The 22,903-nt window shown below is 40.0% G+C and overlaps 2 protein-coding genes across 5 annotated transcripts in view; one reads left to right on the plus strand and one right to left on the minus strand.

Annotated features, from left to right (window-relative positions):
• The window catches only part of cerkl (CERK like autophagy regulator), a 40,962-nt gene that overhangs the window by 12,600 nt on the left and 5,459 nt on the right, over positions 1-22,903 (plus strand). The window contains exons 3-14 of one of the 2 annotated variants that reach the window (XM_085248511.1): positions 127-357; positions 7,478-7,609; positions 8,371-8,434; positions 10,925-11,055; positions 11,177-11,251; positions 15,055-15,232; positions 15,825-15,890; positions 16,332-16,369; positions 16,469-16,577; positions 16,704-16,800; positions 18,590-18,786; positions 20,118-20,236. In XM_085248511.1, coding sequence (XP_085104637.1) covers positions 127-357; positions 7,478-7,609; positions 8,371-8,434; positions 10,925-11,055; positions 11,177-11,251; positions 15,055-15,232; positions 15,825-15,890; positions 16,332-16,369; positions 16,469-16,577; positions 16,704-16,800; positions 18,590-18,786; positions 20,118-20,196 — 1,397 coding nt within the window. In that variant the 3' untranslated portion in view covers positions 20,197-20,236. Of the gene's footprint in view, positions 1-126; positions 358-7,477; positions 7,610-8,370; positions 8,435-10,924; positions 11,056-11,176; positions 11,252-15,054; positions 15,233-15,824; positions 15,891-16,331; positions 16,370-16,468; positions 16,578-16,703; positions 16,801-18,589; positions 18,787-20,117; positions 20,333-22,903 lie in introns of those variants that run through there. The other variant, XM_085248510.1, reaches the window with a different exon arrangement.
• itga4 (integrin alpha 4) overlaps positions 20,788-22,903 on the minus strand; it is a 36,503-nt gene continuing 34,387 nt past the window's right edge. For all 3 annotated transcript variants that reach the window (XM_085248509.1, XM_085248506.1, XM_085248507.1), the window contains exon 29: positions 20,788-22,717. In XM_085248509.1, the coding sequence (XP_085104635.1) occupies positions 22,616-22,717 (102 nt within the window). In that variant the 3' untranslated portion in view covers positions 20,788-22,615. The remainder of the gene's footprint in view (positions 22,718-22,903) is intronic.

The raw sequence follows: 22,903 nt of genomic DNA on the forward strand, positions 1-22,903 counted from the left end.
TCACAGACATACAGCCTGGTCCCTTTCAAAACGTACCCAAACCTCTCAGATGTCCATCATGTACCTTGTTCATTAAACAGTGTGCTGTGTTCAAGTGCTGTTTGTTAACTACTTTTTTCTCTGCAGGTGAGACTGGTGTCCCACAGTCAGGTGAGGTGCTGCTCCAAGACATATTTGCAGTGAAGGTGAAGCGGAGGCGAGCTGCGGGCCAGGAGTCAGGGGGACCCGTGCTTGGTGTGGCTCTCTTCTGGTGTAGGAGGAAAGGGAGAAGGCTGGAGGAGGACACGCTGCACCTCCACAATGCCTCCTCAGAACACACACACACCTGGTACAACACCCTGAAGGAGCTGCTCACAGGTAACACAGACATTCAGACTGTCATGCAGTTCAAGCAGCAAGCACACAAAAGCAAACCAGGAGTTTAAAGTATTTTTGTCAGTATTCAGCATCTTTGTCTTAGATGGTGGAGCTGGTCAGCCATTAACCATTTGGGGTTCATGGTTTCTGTTGTTATCCTGTTAAAATGTTGAAAGTAACACCCAGATGCTGTGAAATTGCTATGGAAAAAACAGTGGAATGTAAATTTGACCAAGCTAATGGATGAGACCCAGTGTGGAGGTTCCTTGGGCCCACATTGAACATCCAACTGTGACGGACTCACTGCAAATGTGACTGGCAGTTTGTGTTACATAAGAGCTGAAACAGGAGAAACGTGAGTCAGTGCTTCAGTGAGTGTCATACTCTAAGATGATTAAACTGTACACACACACTGCTGAGTAATACTGTTATAAGTAGCACGCTTAGCATCTGTCCATTAGATGGTTTGATGAATGGAGACTTATTTAAATGGAGTTTGTCATTAAATTCACACATTACAAATTTAAACTCATATTTTTATTTACGTCATAGCTAATACAGCTGTTAAATGAACGAATAAATACATGGATTCTTATTAGACATACAACATCTGTATTACTACATGTTTTTGTGCAAATGTTGTCAGTAAGGTATCCTAAAAATTGCCACACCCACAACTGTAAATAAAAGGCAACACTTTTTGTAGCATAACAAAATTCTGATGCTGGACTGTATTCTGGGCTCTGATTATTTGGTATTTTTGCTGATGACATGCTACCATAGCAAATAGTTGATTTTGGAGTCATAAAGTCTTGTTTTTGATGTTCACTTTCATTAACAAGAATGTTCTGTTTGGAAAAGCTGAAAAAGAAAAATCAAGTAGTAAAGTGTTGGAAATGTTTGCATTGTTGGAAGATTGAATTATAATACATTTTTCATTAGGCCAGAATTTTAATTTGTTATAATATCTAAAAAACGGTCATCCCCATCAGCCTCAGCTGTTGTTTGTGTTGAGTGCTCATTCAGTGAAGTCCCATTGTAACACTTCAAGCTTAGCTTCAAGCTAAGATCTTAGCTTTTTAAAACCAGACGTTGCCTTTGTTGGGTGTCTGACTTTGAAACCAAACAGTGGAGGATTCTTGTCATGTTAATCACAAGTCATTACCAAGTGAGATAACCGTGCTTCATGCTCCTTTCTGATAATAATGGGGATCATAATTTACAAAATCAATGTTTTATTGAATAAGACTTGAAACTAGCTCGTAAAATCATCAGTGTTCACAGAGGTTTCAGATCATGGAAACAGAGCTTTTCCCCCCCCCAGAAACTTCTGTATAACTTAAAGTGTTTCTGCAACCACAGGATTTGTCCCTTGCTTGGGGGGGATCCAGGGTTAAAACACTTGTGTGTTGCCTACAATTGTCAAGTCCAAAAGCTACAAAAGCTTTTATATACAATCTGTTTTGCTAATTAACAAATGTTAGCATGCTAACACACTTAACTAAAATACTAAACATAGTAATTAAACATGTGGTTTACTGCAAGTGATTGCATTAAAACTTTGGCTTGCAAGTTAGTCTGGACCATAAACTGTTTAGATTGATAAAGCAGTTTTTTCTACAGTCTGTGGAAAGGTTGCAGTTTATTTTACTGGTTGTTCTGCTTAGATGTGCTGACACCCTGCCATTATTATAGTTCAGGGGCTTTAATGTATAACATTTCAAAACCTTATGTTATTTGGAACAAAACTGAGCTGAAATCTGTGCTGATATTTTTCTAAGCCAACGTGGTCAGTCAGCACTGCAGCTGCCCAAGATATACAAGGATTTAAAACGCACACCTTTGTGTTTTGTACGTCTGCAGATGATTTGCATGATGATGCAGTGCTAGCTGCTCAGATTAAAATTTCATTGTTTTCTATCTGTTCATCACTCAGTTTAATGAGGTGAGTCACAGTTACATCAGACCAGAGAACTAATCTGCTAATCCACAGGAACAAAGGATTACACACACACACACACACACACACATTTAGCAGTACTCAGTAAAGTGCTGTCAGCAGTTAAATCATGTTGTCTGCAGGAGAGATTAGTTACTGTCTGCATGAACACGTGTGTATACAACCACTTCATATTTAGTGCATAAGAAATATCTCTGAGGCTTGGAGCTTTAGACAACACACACTGCAAGGCTGAAAGCATGGAGACATGACTTTTTTCTAGTTTCAGATTTTCAGCAATATTTCTGAATCTGCAGCTGCAATAGCTTTAGCGTGGTCTTGTTTAGGGGCTGGGCTGTTGTTGGTGTTCAAGTTCAACCAATGGTGTGCAATGTGTTTGACGTCCGAGCCTTGAGTTCAGTTCTTCTTCACCATGCTAGGAAACCCCCCCCAAAAAACAATCTTATGTCTCTGACTCAGTCTCAAGTATCAAATAAAGTGCAGAAGATGTCACAGTTGTTTAGTTTCTTTAGACATCAGTATATTTTTTCTATAGAGCATAAAGTTTTCAGAAGAATAACCTCTTCATTGCCCAACCACCTGCTGCTAAAGCTCTGGATGTTGCTGCAGTCGGACGTTCCCAGACGCTGATTTCCCAGGTGCACTGTAGTGGGCGGTGCGTGGCTGACAGTTAACACACAATAGAAATGTTGAAGTGCTTGTTGTGTGGATTTAACTCACATGGACACATTTTACATTTCAGTTCTTCTCTATTTGTCCAACCACGCCAACTGCAACAGAGACATTACAAGCTATCCATAAATGAAGAGGTCAGAGGTCACACACACATTACTGTCCTTTTATCACCATGGCATCAGTCTGACATGTTATCGCTGGTCACCTGTCTGTCTGTCCATCTGTCTGTCTATCAAACCAGATTACCCATGAGGCCCTGCAGCAAAGTCACAACTTCTTCAAGTCTTTGTCTTATGGGCTCGCACTCACACTCACAGACATGAATGGCCCGCAGGTCGTGTGTCAGCTCAAGTGGTCACACTGCACATCAAGCTGTGACGGCTTTTGTGACTTTACACACCGCAGCAGAGGAGTCTGTGTGCCTGTGTGTGTGTGTGTGAAAGGTAAACACAGTCAGTAGCTCTGCCGCTGTGCGGACATTAAGCCTATTTTCCAGCCAGAGGTCAGTGTGAAAAGCGTATTGTTGTGCGAATCATGGCGTCACCGAGCGGGCAGTCCCGCCGCAGCCGACGCCGGCACCACTTCTTAACCTTCGGGTCTGAACAGTCATCTGCACAATGGTGTGCACAGCGCAGACACTTCCTGTTTCTGGAACCTCATTTTTTGTTGTTTGCTGTGTGAAGCAGCTGCAGAATGCTGTTCAGAAAGTGAATGGTAGTCAGTGACAAAAGGCGAGAACTGCTGCTGTATAGACTCCAATTCCATACTCACAGTCAGTCTGCAGGATCGACTGACTGCAGTTGTTTAACACCACAACAGACTGACAGGTCGGTGGAAATTGCAGGACAACTGAAGTGAGCGTTCATAGGTCACCAGGTGCCACAGCGACCCCTCCCAGATCTTTTGTCTTGCGGTTGCTGCTTGCTTACAGAAACCTCGGGGTCACAGTATCAGAGTAAAATGGGTGTTGTTAGTCCAGTGGTACTGTAAGTTGTCATATGGTCAAAAGGACAACATCAAAATGCAAGGTTTTACCTTTAGAAATGGAGTATAGTTGTGTTTTATTAAATTCAGGAACCTGCTACCCATGCACTGTATTTTCCATCGCCTTTTATTTATATATAAGAGCTCCAGGGACTCCCAGGAGGATGAGTGTTACCATCTGAGGTGGCTTTCCTTACACTCTTTTAGAAAGGTGTTTTCTAGATTGTTCCTCCTCAAATCCAAAATCTTGAACTAGTGAAGCATGTCATCGTGGTGGACAACCAGATATGTGAGCGTTTGAGCTGCATACTCCATGGGTGCAAATGCTCTGAGCACCATGTCACTAATAGTTTGATATTGATACCCTTCCTCCCTTTTCCTATAACCTCTGTCAGCCCGCACTGTCCACTGTGACTATCATTTATAATTAAAACCCCCTTAATTGTAAAATGTTTCAACTTGCAGTGATTTTTTAAAAAAAGTGTAAAGTAGCACATTTTCACACTAGAGAAACTGATACAGACTGAGACTGATCTAATGACTGCATGTTAAATGCTTCGCAGAAAACTTGTGTAGGTAATGAAGCTGTGAACTAATTAAAAATGATCTAAGGATCGAAAGATTTGGATTTCCTTGGGTTTGCGATGACCTGGATGACTGAGAACATACACAGACAGGAAAAATGATGTTTGAAAGCTATAATAAAATGGAGTCTGTTTGTAAACAACATGCAGCAGTCCAGTCTTAAGTGCTCAGTCAGAAACTCAACACTACTCCATGGTAAACTACTCCACTACGGGGATTGTTTACCATGGTAACATTTCAGCAGCGCCATAGCAACCTGTCACTGGTCAAGGCTCGGAGATGATCTGATGGATACTTGACCTCTTTATATCTGTGAGTCTGTCGTCTTCTTACATTTGTTGTGAAGATGGTTCCTTTATGACAGAAAGCATCTGTTTATGCATCTTTTTTCGATGGAAAATCTAGGTGTTTTATCAGGCTTATATTATATTATAGAATTTTTTTAATGAGTGTACGTGATGTGTTGGTTGTATGTTTGTTGTTTGTTTTGTTTTGACATACTGCGAATCAATTTCCCATCAGGGACAATAAAGTTACCATTGACCATTGACCATGCATCAACAGTGTGAGTGATTTCTGTCATTTTTAACACATTATTAGCTTTTATAAGCAAGTTGCTTATAAAAGAAGTGTACTCTAAAAGAAGTGTAACTGGTCTAAGTGTTAAGTCTTTCTTTTTCAACACTCTGGAAAACCCACTCATTTTCAAATGTACAGATCCTTGTTTTGACCACGCCTTTGCGTGGTCAAAACAGTTTAAGAAACACTGGTCAAAAGAGATTTCACAAGTGTGGGACAGAGGATACTGCAACAATCCTAGTTTAGGGTTTCCTGGTATTGAACTTACTGAACTAAATACTGACCTGATCGGCAGTTTCATAAGCCACTTTAAAAGTACTGCCAATCCCACCAAAGAATACTTCCAGATTTCAAAATAAAGGTTTGTTTGGTTTCCATTTCTCTTGTTATTAGCAGTTAAAGAGCAGAATAATCCATGCTCGTTAAACTGAAGGAGAATCAATTACAGCACACATGAATAAATATTGAAAACTAAGCAATACAACTTTGCTCCTGATGATAGTAATGAGACCCTCTGTTATCATCACAAGGTCCTTTCTTATAATTATAAGATCAGTAAGAGATAAGGTGTCTTTTGAGGCCTTTTTTAATTGATTGCAATTTCCACATAAAACCAAAAAGAAATGTAGGTTTATTCAGGCTTGTTTGCTTAGTGCTGCAGCACAGATGTGTTGCTTAGAATGGAAATAGGCCTGAGATTTGTGGGACAACGACAGGGTGGAGATTCTGGTATTTGATGGGGGACCACTAGAGAGATGTGGAGGTGTCGGGTAGCTCCTCACAGGAGCTCCGGAGAACCTGGTCAGAGCCGTGGGGTGGAGTGATGGCAGGAGGTGCACATTGTGTATATGTGTGTGGGGGTCATTAACAGGGCGAGGTCACGGCCTTTTGGGAGCAGATTATAGTAATGAGAGGGATAATGGAGCTGGTGTGTGTGTATTGATCTGAGATGGTCCAGAGGGATTCATAATGCGGTCTCTAAATCTGCCTAATGATGCGTCATACAGGGGGTCTGTGTATGTGTGTAGTGTGTCGATATTATAAAACAACACACACACACCCATCAACCAGTGTTGTAGATGTAAACAATATTCTGATGTATCAAACAGGCCACCTCCACATATACTGAAGCAGGTGTACAGACACGTGTTATCTGTTTATTTATATATATATCTCTGGGTTAATACTTTAAATTTAGGGCATGTGGAAGTCAGTTCCATGATCCATGCAGAATTTTAAGTGAAGATGTTCTTCAGTTTGTTCAGATACTTAATGTCAGCCACGATAACAAAGTGTGTTGTGATCAGCGTTCAAGTAAGGACAGTTAGCTGTTGGGCTGTTTGTCATCACTTGGTAAGTTGATTGTTGTTTTAATTAACGCATTAAGAGCTCATATTAAAATTTTAGTATTTTTAGAAAAATATTTGCAGTCTTCCAAATCTTATTGTCCAAAATGAAAAGTTATTTAACTTCTTGAGTACACATAAATAAACATACAAAACTGCTTCATCTATCAGAACACAGCTGCAGAGGAACGTGAAGTGGAACGCTCAGCTGGCTATGATGAAAGATAGTTCATAGACATTTTATAATCCAGAACTTTATGTAATCAGCAGCAGTAATTTTTCTATTTTATCTTTTTTGTTCACTAAAAGTGGCACATGAACACATTTTTTTTCTTTCATTTTTGACTTTTAAGGGCACTATATTGTGGACCAAAACACACAGTGGCATGTGGTGTAGTTGGAAATATTACCTACAGCCAAGGAGCTATGCTAGTAGCAGTGTAAAGCCGCCAGTGTGTCCCACTGCAATGGTTGCTTCACATGCTGCCGGTAACGTTATCACACAGCCACTCCTGAAAAGCAGGTGTCACTACTCAGATATTTGTTAAATGCTAATAAACATGAAGTGCAACTGAGTCTCAATAAAGGAGACTCAAAGGATCAAAAACTCATGACTGTGAACCAGTTTGCCACCAACTGGTTTGCACATCTGGGCAAAATCTCTTAGTAATGCATGGAGTCATTTTTGATCCTCTGAAAATGGGGGGACTCTGCATGAAAATCACTGTAATTACTGAAGTGTTAATGGAGCGCTTTTGAATTAAAGCTGTGTCTACTTCACATCTACATTGTTTTGTTTAAAATTCACTGTTGTGGTATTACTGTGCTAAGATGTATGGACCTAACTATCTTTCAGTCTGTTGAACAATAACTGGCTCATAGCCCATCACTAGTGTAGCTAACCAACCATTGCAGGGTTTCATTTTCTTTCAAAATCCAACCTATGATGCACCTGCTAAATGTGTGTGTGTGCATGTGTGCATGTTTTCAGGGTTCAGCAACCGTCCTACAAATCTGAAGGTCTTCATCAACCCTAGCAGCCACAAGAAGGAGGCCGTTCACATCTACAGAGACCACGTGGCTCCTCTATTCAAGATGGCTGACATCCGAACTGACATCACAGGTTAGTCCATCCAAGTGTTTATTTTTCTGCTCAGTAGAAACACTGAAAAATTATAATTATAAAAATATAAATAAATGTACGTATTTTTGTGTGTTTATTTTTTAAATATAAAACTATGTGAGGCAGGGTTTTAACAACTAGATCTTTACTGACACCAGACATGATACTGAAATCTGTGTGCGCGCGTGTGTGTGGAGGGAGTCCAAAGGTCAGCGTTAATGGCAGCTTCTGGTCGCTAGGTAACCTGATATAGGGGGCGGAGCTTAGCCCATCTGTTGTGACAGAGGGAGACAGCCTCCTCTGCACTCCTCCCCTCATCTTCTCCATCTTTTTTCCTCTCCTTTCCTGTCTCCTCCTGTTTCCAATCATTTGCTCTTGTCTCATTTCCAGTCCTTCTCCTCTCTGCTGTTTTCTTGTTTTCTTTCCACCTGTCCTCTTTTCACCTTTCTGTTTTCCTCTCCTGCCTCATATCCTTGTGTCCTCTTTCCTTCTCATTTCCTATCTTCTTGTCTCATCACTTTTCCCATGTTTCCTTTTTCTCCTCCTTTTTTCTTGATTCCTCCTGTTTGCTTCTACTCTCCCCCTCTCAGCAGATGGTGTGATATCCGCTGTCCCACTTTTTTTTTTTGGCAGTCATCAAACACACACTTCATCTGACCACACATGCACGAACACTTTATCTCTGTCCATCTCAATGTCTCTCCATCTGCTTACTTATTTTTTCCCCCTCTCTCTGTCTTTACCTGTCTTTCTCTCTCCAGTAACAGAGAGGAAGGGTCATGCTCTCTCAGTGATAAAGGAATGCAAACTGGATGAATATGATGGGTTAGTCATCTATATCTTTTTTGCTTTCAAAATCATTGCTTGGTTGGGATTCATCAGGATTTTTCCATTAAAAAATCCAGAGTAAGAAATTATTGTAAAAATAATTTACAGTTTAAATGTAGTTTTGTTATTATTCATCCATAGATGTTCAGTATCATAATATGTTGCTTTCTGAACCAATGTGTGACTGATTACAGACAGGTGGAGCCACCTTTAATTGTGCTGAAAGTAGTCAACGCACTTGAAGATGATCAGATGATCTGCTGTATCGTGTGTAGAGGTTTCTGTTTGTTAAGCTTAAAGCAATCCGCTGTCAGCACTGTGAGATCGATGAAACTGTCTGTAGCTTTTAAACTGGATGAGTCTAAAATATGCACTTGAAGGCAAGATAAATGATCTCAGGTCCAGGTTAAAAGAAAGCCAGCTGACGATCAGCTGGTCCCTATTCCTCAAGAGGACAGGTGATAGTGGAATCTTACAGTTGGAAATAGTTGACTGTTTAATGGTAAGTGCGTTGACATGAAAGTTACCATGTTTAAATTGTGACATCATCCTGCTGCTGAACTGAGGTGAACTGGATAATCAAATAGCAGTTTACTGTCAAAGGCGGACACTGAAACACACTGACCATGACTGATCTCACACACCTCATGCACACACACACACACACACACACACACACACACACACACACACACACACACACACACACACACACACAGGTAAGATGATCAAATACCAAACATTAACTGTTCACTTTGTTGTTAAAGTTAAAATAACTTTTCATTCCAATGATAGAACAGCTGCTACAAGTACAGAAACAGCTATCAAATTATCAAATTCTCATCAGTCTTTTTCTGATGGTGTGTGTGTGTGTGTGTGTGTGTGTGTGTGTGTGTGTGTGTGTGTGTAAGCAGCTTTTGTGCTCAGCCCTCATAAAGCTTAATGTGCTTAGAGAAGATTAGCTCCGCGTTGCTAAGCTAGCTGCTGAGTGTGGGTAGGTGGTTGGGTGTGTGTGTGTGTGTGTGTGTGTGTGTGTGTGTGTGTGTGTGATTTGGTTGAAACCTACATTTGCCAATTAGGTTGGCTGTCACCGTGGCGACTACAGCTCCAGGTAATCCCATACTCAGGAAGAGGGGGAGGGGGCGGAGACTGTTCACCTCCCATTTACTGCAAATAAAGACTCGGAAGATGAACCTTCTCACTTTCTCACTTTTTTTTTATTACTTTTTTTCATTAATACTAACAAACAATAACTGCCTCCCACCCTACCCTAAAATAAAATACAACTTTTTTTTTTCAAAAGCGATCAAAATATGAGTTTTATCTTTCGTGTGACTCTGTATGGGTCATTAGTAGAAATGTGACTGTAAATGATTCCCTCTCTGTCTCTTTGAGCTTACCATATGATAGACTGTCCAGAGTGTATCCTTTTTCTCACCCTGTGATTGTGAGTTCTTTCTTTTTTTTTTCTCTCCATCTGTTATGGTTAAAATATTGCTCGAAAGCATTTCACACCATGAGTTAAATATAATATATTTGTTTTAGTTTTATAGTCAACTTTATTCTAAACTTACGATTTTAACACTTAACTTAAGATTCTAAAACAAGACATGGATTATACTGCTGCCTGTTAGTGTGTAGACCTTTACAAAACCCCAGCAATCATAAATATTAAAGAGTTTATGAACTTTGGTGACTGTAGGAGAGCAATTCACTGGAGCTTTTCAAAATAAAACCCATCACAGTCATTCTGAAATCCAGTTTCTGTGTGTCTACTAGTTTAGTTGTAGTCTAATTCTAGTATCAAAACTTTGGTACTGATGTTTTTCTACTGAACAAGAAATGTTGAGAAATATTTGTGCTTAATTAAAATACAAACCTTTGCAGTGAAAATACAACCTAGAGTATTTATAAATATCCATTCACCATCCTTCGCTATTCATCAATAGTTAAAGAAATAAGTACTCAGCATCACACATTCAGGACCACCCTGCACAAACATTTTAGTTAGTGCCCAAAAACATTGAGGTTACTTACCCTGTTGTATTATAAAACAAATTGTCAATTTTACTAGAAAAGCCACATCCTCTGCTGGATGGTTTTCCTTTAAATCATCAGGAGTTTGAGATCTGTGAAATGTCTTCTAGGTGTATTATACTTTTTGTGGCTGTGAGTTTGTTAAGTCCGCTTGGGTCCAAATAATGTAAATGTTGTCATTAGGTGCCAAGATTGAGTCTGTGACAATTTTTTGTGACCATGCGTTTATGGAGACTTCACATTTCAATGAGCCAACAATGGATCAACACTTCAAGCAGACCTCAAAAGCGCTATAGAGGACTATAATGTCAATGAAGTCTGTGTCCTTGACTTAGTATAACCACCTCATTTAGCGTCACAATAAACCCTTATTTAGATTTGGATGATTGAGACTGACTTGTCTAAATGTCTACCTGTCCTCACACTAGTTTTTTTCCACCTGTCCATCAGGGTGGTGTGCGTCGGTGGAGATGGTTCAGTTGCAGAGTTGTGTCATGCTCTGGTCCTCAGAGCCCAGCTGGATGCAGATTCCCCAGAAAAACCAGTGAGAGCCACACTGCCACTGGGAATCATCCCAGCTGGTAAGCAAGGGCATTCTCATATAGAACCACTGCTTTAAGGTCTCATAAGGTTTGGTATGCTGGTATGCAAAAACACGACATGAAGTACTTTTATTAACGGTCTGTCTTCACATGTTTGCAGGTTCCACAGATGTGGTTTCCTGTTCTGTTCATGGAGTCAGAGATCCAGTCACTGCAGCCCTCCACATCGTCTTGGGTAAAGCTTACATGTTGTAGATCTGTTACATAGATTGGGGTTGGTTGGAATTGTCTTTAGTAAATCTATATTTGGATCACCTAATGTCGTCTATGCCTTTTTATAAATCAGTCCAAGATTTTACATTTTCAAGGACAAAAATCTGTTCTGTTTTAATATTAAATCTGTGGCAATCATAGCCAGGTTCTTTGTGTAACAGACTAATTTCCTTAAAGCATATCACACCAAAGCTCAGCTTTTGCTAAGCTTTGGTGTGATTGGCTGAATGTCAGTCCGGCAGCAGGGACAGTGTTTAAGAACAAACAAACATGCAGACAGACGGTGAGACAGTGAACAGACAGATGTCTAACAACAGGGTCTGTTTCACTTGAAATCACTAAATCACAGGTTTACACTGCTCGCAGCAGCCCCGCCCCCTTTGTCTCTGACCACCACACTGTCAGGTAAACACGGTAACCAATCACCCAGCAGCAGGGCGGGCAGCTGTGTTTGATTGACAGCTTATCGTGTGATGATGTTTCATTGTCACTAATTAATACTGCAAGCTGAGTTTGTATGTGTGTGAGACAGATGGGAAAATTCAATAGCCCTAATGAGACTACTTCCTGAACAATAGAAAACTGTTAAAATTCCCAGGTAGGAAGCTGTTCCCACGGACACCAGGTGACTGCAGGTGAATTTTCCTGTCTTCATAACACTGAGGTGTGCTCATTCACAATCACATGATCTCCTTGCTGGACGTTAAACTACTAACAGGGGCGGAAGCATCAGTGCTGTTGCTACGGTTACCCGAGCCTGAGCATCCCTTGAAAATAGCGGCTTAACTGTTGACCTTTTATCAACTTATGTTTGGGAGTTGCAGCTGACACTGAAAATTTTCTGTATGTGAAATGGCCTTAGCTTGTTTATAGGTGTGTGTCAGACCTTTTGTATTTCTGGCTGTTTTTTTGTATCTAAAAAAGCATTTCAGCTGTAGAGATCTACAGGCGAAAACTACAACAAATGGCTGCAGGCTGCTATCCAACAAAATAAGCATCCAAAATTAAACTAATGTTTGGAAAAGCTGTTTTTAAAATTCATTGCTCTGTTTAACAGAGGCTGGAAAATCCTTCATAAGGGGGCCAATTCTGTCCTGATCTCTAAACATAAATATATAAAAGCATGACATGGAAGTCACCACCTTGACCACTTTACAATAATCTCATCAATGATCACCTTACCTGTTTAAAGCAGTTTGCCTCGTTCATTGTTGTACGAAAAACTACTTGCTCACAGAGTTTAAATTTTTTTCCAGAAGTTCAAAACCTGCTGAGTCTTTTCTAGCCTGGCTTGTTAGAAACCTTCACTGCAACAATGAGTGGGACAAAAATAGAGACAATTTTAGCAATATGTGAATTTCTCTTTTCTGATATAGGAAAAACCAAAGCAATGCAATAGCCTATACACTGAAACTTCAGCATACTGTATCTCTAGACTCACAAACAGATTCAATATGATATTGATTAATACTCAACGGTTGGCCCTCCTGGTGTTTGGAGGGGTATCTTTGTTGGCACCGTCATCATAGCAGTAACGAACAACCAGAAGGCAAGCTGGTCGAGGTTCAAATAGCAATTAGGATTAGCCAAGCTAGCTGTCTGGGAGTAACAACGGCCTGATGTAACTCATATACAACAGTCTGAATAATTCGATTTTTAACATTTTGATGCCAGAAGTACAAGCAATACGGCACATTTACAAGTGCATAAATGAAGCATGAAACTGGTACATGTGAACCCTGCTTTACAAAAATGTGAGTCTGCATTTTTACCTGCATTTATCCACAAACCAGTAATTTTTGTGCAGGTCATCTACTAATTAGTACTGGGCAGTGTAGAAATGTTGTAGAAAGTGTAGAAAGTTTTTTGTTTTGTTTTTTCATTATGAACACTGTTCACTTCAGGCACATTACAGTGATTTCTGCCTTGGCACAGAATGACTATAAATCTACCTTCATTAATGATTTACTCAAGAACTTGAACATTGGAAGTTATAAGAACTTCCACAAGTCCTGAAAAAGTCTCCAAGCTTTCTCCATGAGGATGTTTCACAGCGTCAACAAACTCAACTCACAAAGCAGATGCACTAACCAGCTCCTCAGACACTGAGTCGACTCCCTGCTCGCTGTTTGCTCACATGAACTCAATAAAATAAGCAAATCATTCAACTCTTCTAGAGTTTTTAAATGTTAATAGAATGAATGTTTCAAATTCTGATGATAATAGTAATTAGAGTCATTTCACTGTGACATATTACATGACAGTAATAATTTGATTTCTATGCTATCAATCCAAAAAGCCCAGCAGCCTTCTCATACAGTGACATAACAACATCTCCACAGAGAGTTGGGGTATTTTCAAAGTATGTTTTAGAAAAGCTCGTTTCAAGAGGGGGGAAATTATGGTTTAATTCAATAAAAAACAAAGTTTAAAGTTACAGCCTTGGAGCTGAGCAGCAGCCCTAAATCCTCCTACTGGTGGTTTCATGTGTCCATTTTTAGCGGTGCCCTTAAAAACGAGATACTGCATCTCAAGGGGCTATCCTTTAAATAAATTAAAATTCATTCATGTTGCAGTTGTGCAGCAGTCTGTTACAGGTGCCATTTTAGATATATGACTTCTGACGGATGTCTTTTGTCTCCTCCCTAAATCCTTGTGTGGGATAATTATTGGTTGATTTGCATTTATTTCAGCATTTTTTAAAAATGACTTGTGTGAGCATTTTACTGCTAACAGAAACAGTCATCCAGCTCATGTGATGCTAACATAACTTTCTAATAATCAGTTGGTTTACTGTTGAATTAACTCAGTCATTTTGGTGTTTTTATTTTCACTGATTATTATATTTGTACTTAATATATATAGGATATATTAGGTACAAATAATTTTTTTACATTCAACCACTTCATCCACTATATTTTTGAATAAGAGCTACCAATATGGTATGGAAATAAATCCTAAAGGTGGATTAGGAGCCAAACAGAAAGATAATGAGTTTGTGATGTAAATGAATATTGGTTGGACCTTTTAAGAAGCGCCGCAGGTTTGATCTCGGTGACACACTGACCGTCTCAGCTTTAATCCTGCGCAACACACACTGACACACAAACACACTGACAACACGCCATATGGTGAGGAAATCAGATTCTGTCCAGAGAGACAGACAGGCAGTCAGACAGACAGGTGCGGAGACAGCAGTTCAGTTCAGTAGGTTACAGCAGGTATGTGGCCAGATGGCCCGCTTAGTGCGTGTGCCTTTGTGTGTATCCATCTAAAAGCTGGTGGAGCATCTCAGTAAAGGAGCTTGATGGAAAAATCTGGTTATTTTAAAAATTATTTTAGTTATTTCTATGGTTTGTGCTGCGTTCAAAGGCTGTAGAAAAATAAAACCGTAAGCAGTGTTTAGCGTGGAAGCCATTTTTTACCACATACATAAAAAGAATCTGAGGAAACGTTGATAATGTTTCCTCAGATTCATTTCAATCCTCTGAGTTATTAATCGGCTTCACACATTCTGTTAATTAGCCGTATTTTAGACTGTGTGTATTTGTATGTCTCATTTTGTATGGATAAAAACCACAAAATGTACAAACGCATAGTAAGGTTACAAAATTATTCATTTTCAGTGTGAAGGCTTGGAGCAAGAGTTGTGTGATGTCCTCTGAAGTGATGGAAACACAGCTGTGTGTGTGCTGCATCCTAACTGTTTCTAATGAATCGTTTAAAGGGTCTTCTCTCAGTGTGCTGGTGTCTCTCTGCCTGCAGGTCACCTGCAGCAGGTGGACATGTGCAGCTTCTCGTCTCATGGCCAGTTGGTGTGCTTCGGTTTCTCTGCCATGTTTGGCTTTGGCGGGCGGAGTTTAGCGAGGGCAGAAAAGAAGAGATGGATGCCATCGTCACGGCGGCGAGAGTATGCTCTGGTTAAGACGCTGGCTAGGCTGAGGTGACACACACACATATATAATTTTTACTTTTAAATGTAAATGTGCGTTCCTAAGGCCTCAGTCACACAGACATGACTGACTGACCTCAGTGACCCCATAGCAACCACTAGTCACTAAGGAAAACTGTATTCCATGACTGTTTGGTTGCTGGAGGTTGTTAGCTGTTGCTGAGTGAAACTGGTCACAGTGCTCCACGGTGCTTGTGAAGCTTTTGATTGCTGGAAGGTTGCTGAGGTCACTCGTAGTATGTATGGATGACACTGATTTGTCTGCAAAAAAATTGTCTGTTTCCTATTAGCATCCCATTTTTATCATTTCGCTAAAGCTAGAGTCTGTGTCTTCCATGTGGCAATCTGATAGCAACACAAGTAATCACAAGGTGATTTTTGGTGCATCACTTTCTTTGCCACCATTTTCACATGCTTAAAGCAAGCATCCTCCAGCAACCACTCATCACTCATAAAATACATATTTTTCCTTAGTGACCGGAGGTTGCCAACGGGTTGCCAACTGGTCTCTAAGTGTGACTGAGGTCTAGCTAGGTCTAGGACTAGCTGGTTTCTTATTTCTTTTTTTCTCTGTCTCCCTCAGACCGGAGGACTGTCAGCTCTCCTTTTTATCAGCAAGGAAGTCAAACAGCAATTTGTTTGTACAGCGGTGAGAAACACGCGCACACACAAACACGCACATACGCTCTGTGATGTTGGATGGTACATCTAAAGTGTCTTCAGACCACCATAAAAAACAATATGCATTTGTTTAAACAGGTTACAAGCACTCAGAGGAGACTGTAATTGTTCCACACCAACAGTGTTTGTTAGTTTGCTGCGCTGTTACATTTACTCAGCAGCTGAACCAGAAAGGCAAACACACCACGTAACAGCTTGTCTACTACAGAGACTTGCAGCACAAATCTACCAGAAACAAACTCAACGCAAATTTATTAAGAACAGTGTGGAGGAGAGCCTGTTTGAGTCAAAGCTGTTGTTTTACCATGATTAGTTTAATAACTGGCTCTGTGTTTGATGATATTGGTCCGTTATATAAATTTTCTCTTCTGTCATATTTGAAAAATTAACTTGATTTCTTGCTTCTCAGAGATAAGGACCAGGACCAAGACCAGGACCCAAAGTCCGGTAAAACCACTACTTCTCTATTAAAATGGACAAATCAGATTTTAATCGCTACCAGCTACTCTCTGTCTTACTTTTTCTTTCTTTGATTTGTGTGTACAGAGGGGGAGGAGTCCTGGGTGACCAATCAGGGCCTGTATCTGAGCATCAGCATCATGTCTATCCCTTGCCTGAGTCCACACGCACCTCAAGGACTAGCTCCAAACACCAGGTACACAGTGTACGAAGATTAGCTCGATCTTCTGCTCTTTGGCCTTGAATGCATCACAGTGCACGTTAATACATGATGATGTTTCTAATAATGCTAACAGTCTCCACCACTTCCTGATTTTGACAGTTTGGCAAATGGCAGTGCAGCGCTGATTGCGGTCGGAAACACCTCCAGGTCCGAGTTTATTAAACACCTAAAGAGATACAGCAGCTCTACTGGACAGGTGAGAACACCTGCCAGAGGTGAAAATAACATGAATCAATTTATTCCATTCAAATCCTCACTAAAACCTTTAGCAGATCTTTTAAGGCTCAGGAACTGAACATTTGCAATCTAAAATCTAAAATATTCACAACTAAGGAATGTCGGAGTACGATAGCAACCTTTTTTTCTTTACAAACTCCCAGTTTACTCAAACAAATATCCATTTTTTTCTGTCTGGTGCAGTTAAAGTTCAAGTGTTTGCAATTTCTCATTGTGAAATTGCAAATGATTTATGGATTTCATCATCTACAGTACATATTACTATTAAAAGAATTTTTAAAAATGGGGCAAATCTTTGTACACAAGAAAATAAACTAAAAACACACAAAAACCTGCAGAAATCAACACTTCCAAGACTGTTCTGAGTGGACATTGTGCGTCAGTTAAACTCTACTGTGCAAGAAAAGCAAAGACGACATGTTGATGTTATCATGATGGGCTTAGTTTAATTGCACAGAGCTGGTGCAGTGTGTAGATTATGCTGATGACAGCCTCAGCTGTTATATATGTTTCCACCCAGATGTTTTCTACCGAAGAGAGCAATTTATTGTCGTGGGAACTCACTCTTGACTTCAGGGTCACACAAGCACTTTGACTCGGGACAATTTTGTGATTGTGTTACAGTCGATTAATGGCTGTTGATTATACCACAATCCCTCAACGTTCACAACACCTAAAGACTCTAGAAGATGGGAAAGTAGGTCCCAGTTTTAAAAATACCGCAGTTTTCCTTGAAGTTAGTGAGTAGATTAGCCTGGTTCAGCATGACCTGGTCTGGGCAGAGAGACTGCACACTAACCCACTTACTAAATATACGGGCAGTGTGGTGTTCAGACTTGGAGTAAACAGGCTGTTTACTGACTGGCCTACATCCTGCTAGCGTCCGTCCTGACATCTCAGCAGAAAGCACAGCAAAAGTGGATGCTCAAGTGGAGCTGCCCACATGTGACCCTTAAAGTTTATGTCCTACTGTGGACTTTAAACCTCTCCTGTCACTTGTGTGATGTAGAGTGTGTGAAAAACTGAATACACCTTTATTAATCTGATGATTTTATCAAAATAATTTTAAAGTTTCAGTGCTTTTTGGTGCAAATCCTCCTGTGTGTTGGTATTGAAGCAGCATTAAATTGAAGTGGAGCTGCAATTATACATTAACCTGCTGGATATTTCCATGATCAATTAATCATATCCTTTGTTTGCTTTGATCTATTAAAAAAAGCTGAAAATGTAGGTCTCCCTCTTTAATGAGATGCAATAAATTCAAATTCATATGATCAAATAGACAAAATATTAGAAACTGCTAGAGGAAAATTTTAAGCCATCAATTAGGCGTAGTGGAGTTGTAAAATATTTCTCTCTACAATTCACAGTCTCGTGAAGTTAAATCAAGTGTGTATTTAAGGACAGTACTGGAATCCTCTGGGCTCTTGTTTTAAGATAGATGTTAATCTGTCCTATAAGAACGGCTTTACTTTAAGAAAGCGCAAACCTGCAGGAGAGGACAGCAGACAGACAGACAGACAGTGGGACAGTCAGCTGGTCTTTGCTGCCCCCTGTTGGAGCCTCACAGCAGAGGACAGTGGACCGGAAGAACCACAGACAGATCCTGCTGCTCTCTAACAAGCTGCTTAACGGAGATCTTAATGGCTCTTTCTGACCTCATCAGCTCAGCTTTAACACACACACACACACACACACACACACACACACACACACAGACAAAGCTCTGACTGATTATCTGTGTGCAGTTCAACTTCTCCTTCGTGGAGACGCATGCTGTGTCAGCAGTGAAGATCCGCCCCTGCTCACTGATTGGCTGTTCTGAGGATGAGAGTGAAGAGGAGGGTGACTTGAAAACCACACCCTTCATCCACGCAGAAGGAACAACCTTCCCCTGGAACATCGACGGAGAGCTGGTGGAAATTGCTAATGAAGTGCTCATCAGGTGGGACGCTCACGCCTTCGTTATTAAAAATATATCCAGATAATACAATCATTACAGACAGAGGAATTACTCTGAATTGATTAATTCAAGCACTGATTATTGATGATCAAGGCACTATTTTTCCTTTTAGTTCAGATCAATAAAATACAGCAAGAAGAGGTAAATATAGAGGATAATAATAATGATAATTATTATTAATATTATTTTGGACAATGGCTGCTCTTTCATTTATTTTCAGTCCAGTCCTTGTACCTCATCATTTTCAGAGGTATCTTGTTTTGTTTATTAAAACATTAACAGTGATTTATGAATCTTTCAAACATAAAAAGGGACCTAACACAAGGGCTGAACCCATGTTGTGTCTACACATAACAGACAACTTAGCACGAAATAATATTTTTGCACCAACATGATGATTGTCAAAGACATATTAGCCACAAACTTGGTATGATTGGAAGAGGATTAGGGAAACTGGAAAAAATGAGGCACTTTTTTTCCCCAGAATTCTGAAATTAAAGTCAGAATTCTGAAAAAAAAAGAAGAAAAAAAGACGAGCCTACTTTTTTTTTTTTTTCCAGTCGTCCTAATCCTCTTCCGTAATCTCAGTATGATGTTCAGTGAGTTCTTAAAAGATTTGAGGAAACTGGACAAACGGAAGACAAAAGAAGAAGTGACCGGCCTAAAAAACAGATAACATGATCTGAAAGTCATGTTGAAATTCTTCGAAAGAAATGGAAAAATTTAGCAAAGACCTGAAAATGCATCCGATCCATCTGCTGCTCACTGAAGCCTCATTTGAAATGGTCTCAGTTTAAGTGTGGTTGTTAAGAAGCCATTCTTCGTGAATGGAAACGTGGCTGAGTTGTGCCAAATTACACAAGAACTGGATTAAAAATCAGTGACAATAGATATTATAGGGGGATGAATTCATATTTGAATATTTGGATCAAATTTTTTTTTGTGTGTGTGTGTGGAGCAGGTCAGGAGAGAGGTACAACAGTGAGTGTCAACAGCCATCACTAAAGCAGGTGGAGGCTCTGTCATGTTTTGGTGCTGCTTTTCATCCAGTAGTGCAAAAATTGATGAAATAATGAAGAAAAGTACCAGCAGATTTTGATCCACGATGCAATTGGTTTCATTTTTCACAGTACCAAGCGACTGACTGGTCTCCTTGTCCTGGAGCTCACACTGTGTTTGTTTTTTTACATTCTGTGACATTTACATCAATACCAATCAGGCCATGCTCCTGCAACCATAGCAACATGTCTGAGGTCCTTAATATCCACCTGACTGTGTGTCTGTGTTTCTGTATGTCTTTGTGGTGCATTCAGAGTCCACCCAAGACTCATCACTCTGTACGGCGAGGAGGTGGAAGAGGCCGAGTCATCTGTCTCCTGCAGCTGCATCTGAGAACAACAAGGGGGCGCTGATCTGTGTGACACTCACCACGGTAACCAAAATGACTCAACAGTGCTCTTTGTACAGACTCTGAACTCACAATTTGAAACTTTGGTCATCAGCCCATGATTTTAACAATATATTCATAGAGGAAAAATAAATAAAATAAAATAAAAAAGCTCCTTTACTTTAAAGCCGTATTAATTTTATATTCTTTTTATCAAAGTATAATGTGAATATTTTGTAATTTTTATTCATGTATCAGCTGCAGAACTGACCAATGCACATAAAAATGGTTTAATGTTTACAATTTACTACAGTTTCATTACCCATTTCTCTCAGATCATGCGACTTTAATTTCATATGTTGCTTTTTTACATCCAGTTTTTGTTTCTGTGGCAGAGAACAAACTTGTTTAATTTGTGTTCAAAATCCAGTTTATTTCACTTCCCAAAGGGTTCATGTTTGAATAAAGGTATTAATAGGTGACTTTTCTATCTGTGCAGACGATGGTGAAGCAAAAACAGACCTGATGTATGCATGTAGATTCTCATTTTGACTCAAATCATACTGCGACTGGAATAAAGTATAAAAATCAAGATGTTTAAATAGAAAATCCTTTATTTTAATAGAAAAGTGTTGCTAAAAGCAGTGAGACTCTCCAGTGCAGAACAACTTCACATAAGAACATCAAAGTCACTTATTAAAATATTAAAACACTCTGTGTGAATCTGTGAGGTGCATTTGTATTAAACACACACCGGAGTGGAGGGCAGCAGCTAAGTGAACAGTCTAAATGGAGACCGTTAACACAATGCTTTTTTTTTTTAATGTATTACTTGAACCAACAAGTTATCAGTTTAAAAAGCCCAGGTGTCAATTTTAGGAAGTATGACTGAGAAAACTGACCACATCAAACATGTTTACTTAGTGTTTGTGATGTGTTTGTTCAGAAGATCATTAGGCCTCCCACCTACCTCACACTGGTAGGAGTGGTTAACCTTAAATGTGCTTTATTTAAAATGCATCACGTTTATGTTTTTTTCCTCTCTTGTTTTATTTGTATTAATTTTAATTTAAAGAACTCCCACAGGACAAACTTTTTCATGGGCATCACATTGTGATTGTTACCACATTAAAAGAGCCTTCATGCCTCATTATGTTTGATTCTGTGTGTTTGACCCTCCTGGGCCCAAAAGGAGGAGGAGTGGAGGAGAAATGCTCATTTCTAGCTGCCCTGCGTGGTGCACTTGTGCTGATCTGGCTGTACATTGTTTTCATTGTTTTTCCCTCCACATACCAGCATGGCTTCCTGTTTTCTTCTTCCCTGAATGGCTTCCAAAGCGTCAGAGAAACTGTAAACAAGTGTGAAATCAGGCTCACGGGAAGGTTAAGGAACCATAGCACCAGGAGGCAGCACAGTGGAGGATTCACTGTAGAAAGATCCTGCATTCTGCTCATTTTTCAATCCTCTGCCCTGAAATTTCTATTAATCCTACATCAAAACTGCCCTCAGGTTCCTCTATTGTGAAGCAGTTTGCAAAAGCAAAAGGGTAGGTAAAAACAGATAGCGCTAATAAGCTGATCATGTCCTCCACGTTGGAGTATCCAGCCAGTGGTCAACATTGCTGGCTCAGTGAACTAACTTTGTGCAAAACAAAAATGTGTGGATTTGCATCAGATGAGCTGATTGTGCCATAAAAATTTGCTGGTTTAAGCAGAGGAGACACATCCCAAAACAAATAGTGGGAGCCAAAAAACGGAGTGATCACCCCTGTTACCAGCAAATCCCAGCAGCCATCACCTTCTTCCTCCAGCTGGACGACATCCAGTGTGTGCCACAGGCGTCAAATGATGCAGCACTGCCAGTGAGTTAGCTCTTTGTGTGTTTGTGTGTGTGTGTGTGTTGGTCAGCAGGTGAACAAAATTCAGAAAATAAGTTACACAGACAAAAGGAAGGTTTCCCAGAGCTACGAGCCAATCAGAGGCAAAGTTTAAATCACCTGAGATCATAGAAAGTGATGTTCTTTGTTTTGTTTTCTCCTAAAAAGAAGAGTCAAAATGAAGGTCATTAATCCCAGGAAGCTCCGAGGCTTTCCAATTGGTTCAGATTTGATGACTTCCGGTTCACTTCCCTTTTAATTAATCCTCTATCCATCGAACGCTGCAGTCTTTTTTCTTTCAGGTCTTTGGATTTCTCTGGTTCCTTTTTGTGAAAGCATGTCGGCAAAATAGTTTAAAAGGTCACAGTCAGATTCAGGAGGCGTTCACTGTCACGTGTTAGACTCAAACCCTCGGAGCGTAGGCGGATTTCACTGACCGATGACGTTCACAGTGCTGCAGTAAGACCGAGGCATGATGAACACTCTTTCATAGGTACAATGTGAACTCCACCTTGGGGTCAGATCACGGGCAGAGAGAACAATCTGGGTTAGGTAGTGCTTTCTCTTTTGCTGTGCTTGGGAACGAAGTCCCAGCTGTCTCTGTTGAACTCATCCTCCTTATGATGTAATTCTCTCTTGAAGAATCCAGCCTGACGGACAAAGAGAAGAAGAAAAGGTGAAGCCTGTGTATCAACTGCAAACATTAAACTGTAACATAATGTGGTTGGTCAGTACCGCAGAACTGAGCCATGATATTTTACAAGATGGTAGATTGTTAAAATACACCAGTTATTGCTGGGAGAATTGTCACAAAAATGAGTTTATGTTGAAAGACA

Source organism: Mchenga conophoros, linkage group LG16, assembly GCF_057382185.1.
Source record: "Mchenga conophoros isolate Kocher_MC1m ecotype Shallow Benthic linkage group LG16, M_conophoros_male_GT1.1, whole genome shotgun sequence".
Lineage (NCBI taxonomy): Eukaryota > Metazoa > Chordata > Actinopteri > Cichliformes > Cichlidae > Mchenga > Mchenga conophoros.